The 10,337-nt window shown below is 46.7% G+C and overlaps 1 protein-coding gene across 1 annotated transcript in view; it reads right to left on the bottom strand.

Moving 5' to 3' along the window:
• The window catches only part of Ppp1r21 (protein phosphatase 1 regulatory subunit 21), a 59,789-nt gene that overhangs the window by 28,875 nt on the left and 20,577 nt on the right, over positions 1-10,337 (bottom strand). Inside the window, exons 8-11 of the mRNA XM_021186002.2 lie at positions 6,192-6,244; positions 5,155-5,304; positions 1,993-2,094; positions 1,818-1,906 (exon numbers count right to left, since the gene is read on the bottom strand). Coding sequence (XP_021041661.1) covers positions 1,818-1,906; positions 1,993-2,094; positions 5,155-5,304; positions 6,192-6,244 — 394 coding nt within the window. The remainder of the gene's footprint in view (positions 1-1,817; positions 1,907-1,992; positions 2,095-5,154; positions 5,305-6,191; positions 6,245-10,337) is intronic.

The following is a 10,337-nucleotide window of genomic DNA, read 5'->3' as shown; positions in this document are numbered from 1 at the left end:
ACAGCTGGATCTCATGGAGGCATTTCCCCAACTGAAGCTCCTTTCTCTGTGATAACTCCAGCCTGTGTCAAGTTGACACACAAAACCAGCCAGTACACTAATATTATCAAAAATATATTTTACCATTTTCAACTTTAAGTAGGTACTTTATAAGGTTCTTTAAATGTGGATTCTTAATAATGTTTATTTAACAGTGCATAGTAATCAAGTAAAAAGGTCCATACATAACGAGGGAGGTGAGCTTCAGGGGCAGCCTGAGCCATGCAGCCAAACTCTGTTCCCACCCTCAAAACAAAACCAAACCTAGAAATGTTAACAAGGAGACGCGATTCCATCTCCTCCCTTCCTCTCCCCTAGTCACCTGCTCTATTCAATTCTGCTCCCAAAGGGGTTATTTAGACAGACAGATAGACAGACAGATGATAGAGCATAAAAATACATAGCCAGAGAGAAAGAGAAAGCATAAAAATGATAGCCATGTAAAATATCAAATACTTCCGAGACACGGTTCTTCACTGTGCTGCACACTGACCTAGAGTGTATAATCAGCCTGCCCGTTTCCCACGGGCTGGGGCTCAGGGTGTGCTCTGCCAAGCTGACTTTACAATGCTTCTGAAACACACAGTCTTCTCAAAGAAGCCGCACCAGTACTGTCTATTCTGTTTTAAAGTCTTGTTTTTAAAGATTAATTTATTCACATATTATATATATATGAGTGCTCTGTTTTTGCGCACACTAAAATGAGGGAATCAAATCTATTACAGATGTTTGTGAGCCATCATGTGGTGGCTGGAAATAAACTCAGGACCTCCGGAAGAGCAGCCAAGTGCTCTTAAGTGCTCTTAACTGCTGAGCCATCTCTCTAGCCCCTGTCATAAAGTGTTTAAATCTTCTCATATGCACAAACCTTAGCATCTGCTTACCCAAATACCTGGAAAGCTTAGAATTCAGAAATAAGATGTCACATAAAATGTATTAATTCTTAAAAATGAAACTCTACTTTTAAAATATCAATAGTAAATTTATGTAGTTTCTAATTTTGTAATACTTTATATTTCAAGAAAATTTTTTGTTCCATTGTTTTATTCCTTAATTAAAAAAAAAAAACAAAAAAGGTTTAGGTGAAAAAGATAACTTTGTAGTTTTAGTTCAAATATCAAAGTATTAAAACTTGCCAGATGGGCCTGTTTACGCCTTAATCCTACCATTCAGAAAGCTGAGGCGGGTGGATCTCTATAAATTCATGGTTAGGCTGGTCTGCATTGCAAGCTTTACCAGTCAAGACTGCATAATCAAATCTTGTCTCAAAACAAACAAACAAAAAAGTATTAAAAGTTACAAGCAATTTTATCAAATTTCTAGTACATTTTTATGCCTTTCTAGAAATTTAACATGTGTAGTAAAGGTTCCTGAATATTTAGGGTAGAATATTAAAGGACCTGGGTTCAGAGTAGATAAATATTTTACTTTATAATTTAAATAAGGCAACAATAATAACAATAAAAAGATATCATTTCAAAAATACCTAAGGATTAAGATTCAAATGCAGATGTTAAATATTCTAACTCCCATGTAGATATTAACAACAAAGGAATAATATGAACTCAAAGCCAAAATTTTTCTTCCAAAAAAAAAATGTGGCATTCTCAATTATTGAAACCACTGCTTATGGCCTTGTGCGATGCTAACAGTCGGCAGAGTAAAGGGCAGCTGAGAACCACCTGACTGACTGACTGACCACTCGGACTATTAACTCCAGGGCAAGTCAGGTCCCATCTGCAGCTTCCTCAGCTCCCCGCCTCTAGGGGAATGCATACCTTTTTAACTGATAAGGAAGGATCTTCCTCAGGAAGCGTACGTAGGAAGTTAGATGATCTGAAAACATTTTCAATTTCACAGTTGTCTCCTGGATAAAAAAGCAATTTCACAGTTAAAAGCGTTACCGGCCAATAAGAGCTCCCATTTTCTGCTGTAAAACAAGGAGGGAATTACCAGGACAGTCACAGTATCCTCTGTAATGCTCTCGAACAAGTGCAGCATTCCTTCCTCAAGGGGGCGGACATACGATGCGTTTTCATGAAGGTATTGGGAGAACTGAAAATGAGAGAGAAGCATTTGAATGAATTTGCTGGAAGATTAGCATCAGCATGCAGGAGGTGGACTGGAAGTGTGCTACCTCACTTCTGGAAAGCCCCTCTAAAGTCCCACATAATATTCTGTGGCCCTCTTCCCAATCCAAATCAAGGAAGCTGGAGAGGATGACAGGATGAGCAAACAATCAGGCATTTGAAGAAACAGGAGGAGACAGCACAGCACAGAGGGCCAGCATCCCTGAGCACAGGGTAGACTCTGTGTTATGGCCCTCACTGTTCAAAACAAGCCTGCCTGGCAGCTTTTCGTTTTACTCTGTACACTACTCAAGGTTAACAAATGCCAGGACTGAAATCAAGACGAGTTAAAACGTTTATTATCATCACTGATATCAGTATGCAAACACAGCCCAGTAGCATATTCTGTATGCTTAGCATTTGTGAGGCTCTAGGTTAAATCCCATCATAGGGAGGGGGACCCCACTATATTTTTAGACAATTTAAAAACAAAGGGGTTTCACTTACTAAACATCTCAGCCATCTAGATATGTTTGAGTTCCTGCTGATACACATGCACTACTGTCTTATCTTCTACAACACTCAGGTGACCTATGGGAACTGCACACTAGCACCGTCCTGAACAGCTCAAGCACTCCAGAGTCCATTGCCCACATCCGTAAAGTATGAGTTCTCTGCTACTTTACAACTCTAGGAATTAGTTTACACATTTTGGTCATCTTTTAGCAAAAGGTTTCTAAACCTTCAATATTATAGACTTTTTAAGAAAATCAGAGGGGCTTTCACAGGCTAAACAACAGAAGATGAAATACTGAGAAGTGAATGAATTCTTCAAAATAGTGAGGTGTTCTGCACAAATTCAGATTGCAGAAGTTATTTTCCTGGGCTTCAGTGGACTTGTGGGATGAGAACTGGTGAAAGCCAGGCAGTGTTGAGACACAGAATGGTAACTGGCTAACTTCTGCCCACTGCTCACTGCATGCAGCCACTCAGTACTTCATTCACCGCATATGGATCTACCTGGGAAATGGGCATGCCCCTCTCCCATTTTAAAGACAAGGAAACCAATACAGAGGGATTTAAGTAGAGCTCCAAGGTTGGCACAACATGACAGAGCTAGAGTGGGAATCCAAGAAGTCCGTCTTCAGAGTTCAGGTCTTCGCTAAATTAGTAAGCAGTTGGGGTATCTGCAGACACGAGTATATCCAACCCCTAGAAGTACTACACTATGGACACACACGGGCGCGCGCTCTCACACACACACACACACACTCACTCCAGGAAGAGTTCCTCAAAGTAGAAAAGCAAGGCTGATCACAGGTCACGTGTCAGGCCAGTAGAGCCTGCAACAGGATTCCTACTCCCCTTGTGTGTGAGCTGGCCTCAGTGGCATCCATGTATTATTTCTTGCCTTTGAACACTTCCCACTCAAACTGTTTCAGGGTCAGTCAGTGTGACCAAAATCACAACAGGAATGCCAATGGGGCTAGACAAGGGTCCCATAAGACTATAGCTTCCACATCTTTTGAAGCAAACTCCCTAAGAGATGTTAGGTGTCATGTCATGAGAACATCAAATGCCCTCCAGAGAAGGGCACATGAGGAACAGACTTCAAGCCTCCCTCTAGCACTAAGTTACCAGGCTTGTGAATAAATAAATTTCAGCCTCTTGAGGTAAATCCCCTAGACAGTGCCGCCTTCAATGACTGCAGCCCCAGTGTCAGGGAAGTCAGGAGCCACAACTCCCTAGTCAGCTGACCAGAAAACCAGGGGATAGCCAATGTCTGCTGTTTGAAACTACTAAGTCCAGGGTATCTTACTGTCCAGTCAGACAAACTGGACATACTCATTAGCATTTTAGCTTTTTTAGTTAAATAAACTCTTGCAGACATCTTTATATCCTTTTTAGAATTACCTGGGTAGGCGGGCAAAATCTCTTGGGCAAAAGAAAGCACGGGGACGCCGGGCGTGGTGGCGCACGCCTTTAATCCCAGCACTCGGGAGGCAGAGGCAGGCGGATATCTGAGTTCGAGGCCAGCCTGGTCTACAAAGTGAGTTCCAGGACAGCCAGGGCTACACAGAGAAACCCTGTCTCGAAAAACCAAAAANGGCCAGCCTGGTCTACAAAGTGAGTTCCAGGACAGCCAGGGCTACACAGAGAAACCCTGTCTCGAAAAACCAAAAAAAAAAAAAAAAAAAGAAAGCACGGGGACTGAGGGAAATAGCAAGCAAATCTCTTTTGCTCTCAGTTCAGCCACACCAACCCTGAAGAGCCACCGTACTAACTGGATATGCCCTGTCCCACGAGACGCCTCAGCAGAAGGAACGAGAGCGGGCAGGGTGCAGTGGCTTCCTGGCCCAATGACAGAATCACTGCCACTGCACACGGGACAGAAACATGCCAGCAAATCAGCCCTCCCAGCAAACAAATGGAAACGACCACTGTGCCAGCACTGTCAAAAGGTTGCACAGGTCTCAGTAAGGGAAGGCTTCTGCCCTAGCTCACCCTCCGGGCCTCCAGGAAAGCCACTTGGCTCTCCTGGCCTTCATCCCATTCCTCCCCTCCGGGACGTCACATTCCAGTCACAAGTTCGCTCAGCATCCCCCATCAGCCCCCACCCACCATGCTTTCCTGCTCCACGGTTCCTGCCACACAGCTACTTCTGGGAGTTGAAATAAACAAATACAAACAAAAATCACTACCTCTTTTACTCCCTTCAAATCCTGCTCAGTCTTCAAGGTGCTCAGATGAGAGCAGCACGCACCTCCCTGGCCCACTGGCTCCCACACGCCGACCACACTGGATGCTGGCCACGTGCTCCCTCGCTCATTCAGCGTGTCCCTTGATGGCTCCCTCTGCAGTCTCCTAATAACTCCTCTAGCAATAATCTCGTAACACCCTGCATTTGCCATACACTGTTTTCATGAAGACCATGACTTCCAATTCCTTCCCCGTCTTGGCTCATACACACAAGTAGTCTGGAAAGCATCCCCTATTTGTTGTCCCCATTTGTCCAGGGCAACAGAAGGAATTTTGAGCATTTTACCTTCTGATTCAACGGTGATATAGCGTCTATGGCAGAATCAACAGGGAAAATCTGAATCCTCTGTTCTGTGTAGGTGTGAAAGTTCAGAAGAGCCGGTACAAGATCCTGAACAAAAGCCAGGGCCTGCCCAGCAATATCTCGCATCTTCAGCTTTAAAATGCAAAATACGCAGAGTCAGACAGTTGCTTTCAAACACTTGAACCCCAGTGACACCACGAAGGTCTTACATCCACTTGTTCCCACTTGGATACCGGTGCCCTCCTGTCCAAGTTAACTTAGGAAGCCTACTCCCCAAAACAAAAGCCTGCCTCAAAAAGGAAGACATCCCATAACTCAATTCTAATATGAGAAAATGAAAGAAATATTTTCAAAATCAGTAGTACTATTATGTTAGCACATGCTTTTAATCCCATCACCTGAGATGCAGAGGCAGGGGGATCTCTCTGAGTTCAAGGCCAGCCTGGTCTACAAACTAAGCTCCAAGCCAGCCAGGGATATATGCAGTGAGATACTGTTTCAATAAAATTAAGTCATTGGTATAGTACTAGGTAAAGGTGCTTGCCGCCAGTGCTGCCAAGGCTGCTGATCAGAGTCCAGGACACCATAGGAGGAGAAAATAAACTCAGACAAGTTGTCCTCAGGCCTCTGCCTGTGAGCTCTCCCCACAATAACATAAAAAATAAATTAAAAAAATTTTAGCCGGGCGTGGTGGCGCACGCCTTTAATCCCAGCACTCGGGAGGCAGAGACAGGCGGATTTCTGAGTTCGAGGCCAGCCTGGTCTACAAAGTGAGTGCCAGGACAGCCAGGGCTACACAGAGAAACCCTGTCTCAAAAAAAAACCAAAAAAACAAAACAAAACAAAAAAATTTTAAACCATTAGCACCTGAACTCAATAAAAGCAATTCACACAGTTTAAAGAAACGGATGTGAGTAGCACATGAGCTGGCACACGCGGCAGAGAGCCAACACTGACTTGACTCCGTGGGATGCTGTGTGCCCCGCAGAAACCAAGAACACACTCACTCCATCCTTTACCTGGTGTCGCCTATTGTGCAAGGGAACGTTGAGAGCGTTGTACAGATGACACTCTACAAAACAAAAGGGGGGCGTTAGAGCTCACCTCAGCCTTCACAAGACGAGCAACTGCAAAGTCAGCTTCCTCAGTACCCGAGATGCAGTACCTCAGTCACAGCACGGGTGTGTGTGGTGTGTGTGTGTGGTGTGTGGGTGGGGGTGTGTGTGGGGTGTGTGTGTGTGTGTGTGTGGCATGCACAGGGAATGTGGTCTCTCAGTAAGCAGCAACTGTTTCCTTCTTTAACTCCTGCAGCTCTTGGTGATGTCCCTGCTGTCGTCAGCCATTCTATAAGAACCCTGGCCAGACTGCCACACTGGCCTCCAAACAAAAGGCTTCCCTGACAGAGCCACACTTTCAAACCCACCGCAGCCTGATGCTGCTGGTCCCAGTACCTCAGTTCTCTTCCCCGGGCGGTTCCAGTCTCCTCCAGCCTCTTCGTGTACAGGCTGCCACCTGCCTCTGGTGTTGCCCAGTGCCAGGCAGCACACTGCTTGTAGCTGTTTCTAAGGCCCTTCGCCTCCTCTTAGCACGTCAGTCACTCTGTCCTCTGTTTCTCATCACCTCGGCCTTCTCGCAGTGCCCCTGGAGCCTTGCTTCTTGTCCCTCTGATGCTGGTCTATCACTTCAAAAATGCCCTTTGTTAACAACACCAGAGGCAGGTCTGCTGCACTAGTCAACGTAACTTCACTGGGGCCTTCAATTATGCCAGGAAATCATCTGTCTGCTAGGACCAATCTGCTGTCTGCTAGGACCAAGCCAAAGTGAAAATAATTTTTAAAAAGAAAATATCTGTGTGTGTGAGTGTGATTATATATATATCACACATGTGCAGGTGTCCAGCAAGGCAAGGAGGGATGCAGACTCGCCAGCGTTTGCCTGAGGTGGGTGCTGGGAGTCAAACTCAGGCCTTCTGCAAGAGAAGCACGTGCTCTTGACTGCTAAGCCATACCTCCAGCCCCATAGTGCTCTTAAACTCCCTGACTCCACATCAGAGTCTGAAGTCCACAGCTCAGCTAATCCTCTTCCTGGGCTATAGCAATAGTTCCTCCTGACTGACTGGGAGACCGAGTACATCTCTTCCTCTTCATTCTACTCCTCTCCTCTCCTCTCCTCTCCTCCCCTCTCCCTCTCTCCCCTCTCCTCCTCTCTGAAACAGGGTCTTTCTATATATCCCAGGCTAGTCTCAAGCCTGCACTCTCAGGGCCTCAGCCTTCCCAATGCTAGTATGACAGGAGGCATGCAGCACATATCCAGCCCTCCCTCCTTTACCTAGCCCATAACCGATCCTCTCTGCCCTCGCCCATTTCTTTGCTCCCACTGGCTAGATAAGCGTCACTTTGTCAGTCCCCTAACATCTACCTCTGGGTCCTTGTGCTAGCAACTGAGTAGACATAGAAGTCCTTCCCTCAAACATTACTAGCCCTCTTAAAGTCACAAGATCCAGTCAGCAGGCTCAGCTGTCTTTCCAGTGAACTGTCTCTGACCTCCCCAAAAGCTGGGTGCAGCAATGAACAACATCACCGGAAATACTTCCCGTCATGAAAATCTGTGCTGTTTCCCTGACCTTCCTCTGCCTCCGCCCCTCACTCTCCAAGGGGCCTGCACAGGCCCCTCACACTGTGTCCTTGTTCCCAGGCCCACACAGTGCTCATCGGGGCCAGCAGGACCAGCATGCTTCACTCCTGAGCTATGTGAGACAGTGTTAAACCTTTCCATCACCCGGACGGAGCCCAGGTGCACCTCACTATTCACATCCTGCTCCCCCTCTCCAGTAACAGCTTAGACCACAGACACCTCCCAGAGGCCAGTGCGTCAGAGGTGCAGCGGACATGTTAGAGTGCTATTATGGGTGGAAGGAACGTTCTGGTGAGATCCCATGCAGAAAATTACATCACTGAAAAAGTGCTTTTCAGAGGGATATGGGACCCCAGCCCCTTCCTCTCTCTGCCTCCCTATTGCCCTTACGTGCCACCACCACCACGATGGATGCCCTGCCTTACCACAGGCCCTACAGTGGCACATCTGAACCACCAACAGACACCCCTGAGGCCCTGAGCCCAAATAAACCTTCCCTCTTTTTGACTGACAACTTCAAGTAGTTTTGTCGGGACAGAAAGCTCCCCATCTGAGGTTTACTTCTGTCTGCGCTCCCCGTGCTCTGCCCCTCCCCTCCCTTGCCTCCCCTAGCCACTCTCCTCTTCCACAAGATCCTGCCCCTCCCTGCTCGCTCAGGCCCACATTTCCAGTCAGCACACAGAAGCCCTCTCCTTTCCCACTCTATGCTCCAGACTAACCGTGTAGGTGCAGAAATCCCAGGGCAGGGGCTCACTCAAACAACTCTCCTTGCACCTCAAAGCCGTGTAAATAAGTCCTAAGTCCTTACCCGAGAACTGACTGGCCATTGTCCCTCACATCCCCCGACCAGAGCCTACTGCTACAGTTAACTACCGTTCCGTTCCGCAAACATCACGGTAGTTTTCATCCCATATATTACACTCTCTGAAATTCCCTGCTTCTCTTCCCTCGGTTCTTTCCTGCCTCCTCAAAAACAAACAAGCAAACAAATAAAACAAAACAAAAACAAAAACTGGCTCTTGCACACAGGTCTGGATACTTCCTCTGAGAAGGTTGCTCCAATCACCCACAAGAATGAGGGCCCCTTCCCTTCCCTCGCAACTCCAAGTAGCTCTGTACAGCAGAGACGAATCTAAGCGTCTAAAAACAACCAACCCACGGATGGTGTGACAATAATCTAAAGTTGGAGGACAGGTAATTATTGGAAGCGGAAGGATAAGTGCATATGATCCGGACGTTGCAATGCCCTCTCATTAACTGATAGAGTATTGAGGAAATGGCCTACAGGGCTTCCCAGCATAGCCAAGGTGCACTGCCATCGCTCACCTTAACGGAGAAGATGGTAACAGCACTGTTGTCAAGGGGAAATTTAGGCTGCTGATACAGAAATGGCCTATGCTGATTTAATTATTTTATGTGCTTGTGTGTCTAGCCTCCATAAACAATTAGTCACAAAAACCATTACAATGCACGTCTGTGTAGCACGTGCATGCTCACAGCAGCAGATCCCCGGAACTCGCATTCTACAGTTGTGAGCTACTGTGAGCATGCTGGTCACCGAGCCCAGGGCCTCGGAAAGAGCACTTGGTGCTCTCGTGTCCAGCCCTGTCTCCAGCCCCTCGGCGCCGACGGCAGTGGGCCTTCAAAGCACTGTTTTATCTTCTCTTTCCTCTTTTTTTTTTTTTTTTTGTTCCCTCTGGGCTTTTCTAAGAAAAATTTAAGGGAACTGAAAATTGAATTTCAAACATAGCTATAGAAAAAGGAAGCAAGTATTAACTTGATTAGAGGCTTCACATTTTAAAGATATTTTCTTTTAAATGTTATTTAGTTTGCTAATTTTTAAAAACTCATTTATTTACTGGAGCAGGTGAGAGCAAGCCCTGACTGCCACGGAGATGGAGTCAAAGGACAGCTTTGCTGAGTCGGTGCTCTCATTCTGCCATGTGGGTTCTGGGGACTGAACTCGGGTGTCAGACTTGGCAGCAAGCGCCTCTGCCACTGAGCCTTCCCACTGGCTTCCCACTGGCTTCCCACTGGCTTCCCACTGGCTTCCCACTGAGCCTTCCCACTGGCTTCCCACTGAGCCTTCCCACTGGCTTCCCACTGGCTTTCCACTGGCTTCCCACTGGCTTCCCACTGGCTTCTCACAGAGCCTTCCCACTGAGCCTTCCCACTGGCTTCCCAAACAAATATTTTCTTTGCTTTCAAGAGTTTCACTTCATTCTTACCTAAAGGCTAAATATCTAAACAGCACATGAGTGCTGTTCCAGAGTACTGTTTAAGTTCTCGTTTGTCACTTCAGGATTCGTGAGCTACGAGGTCATCCCCAGGAATGGGAGGAAACAGAGGCTAGGCTTTGCACCAGCTTCCTGTCACTGGGGATTCCCCCAGGGGATTCTGGGGACAGAGGCAGAAGCTAACAGGCCAAAAAGACAAATCTCACTGTGGGCATACGTACATACCCCCCAAACCCACATCTCACTGTGGGCATAGGTACATACCCCCCAAACCCACATCTCACTGTGGGCATA

This window comes from Mus caroli, chromosome 17 (assembly GCF_900094665.2).
Source record: "Mus caroli chromosome 17, CAROLI_EIJ_v1.1, whole genome shotgun sequence".
NCBI classification, from domain to species: Eukaryota; Metazoa; Chordata; class Mammalia; order Rodentia; family Muridae; genus Mus; species Mus caroli.
The sequence above is the reverse complement of the archived record's forward strand: the minus strand, read 5'-3'. Positions and strand labels throughout refer to the sequence as shown.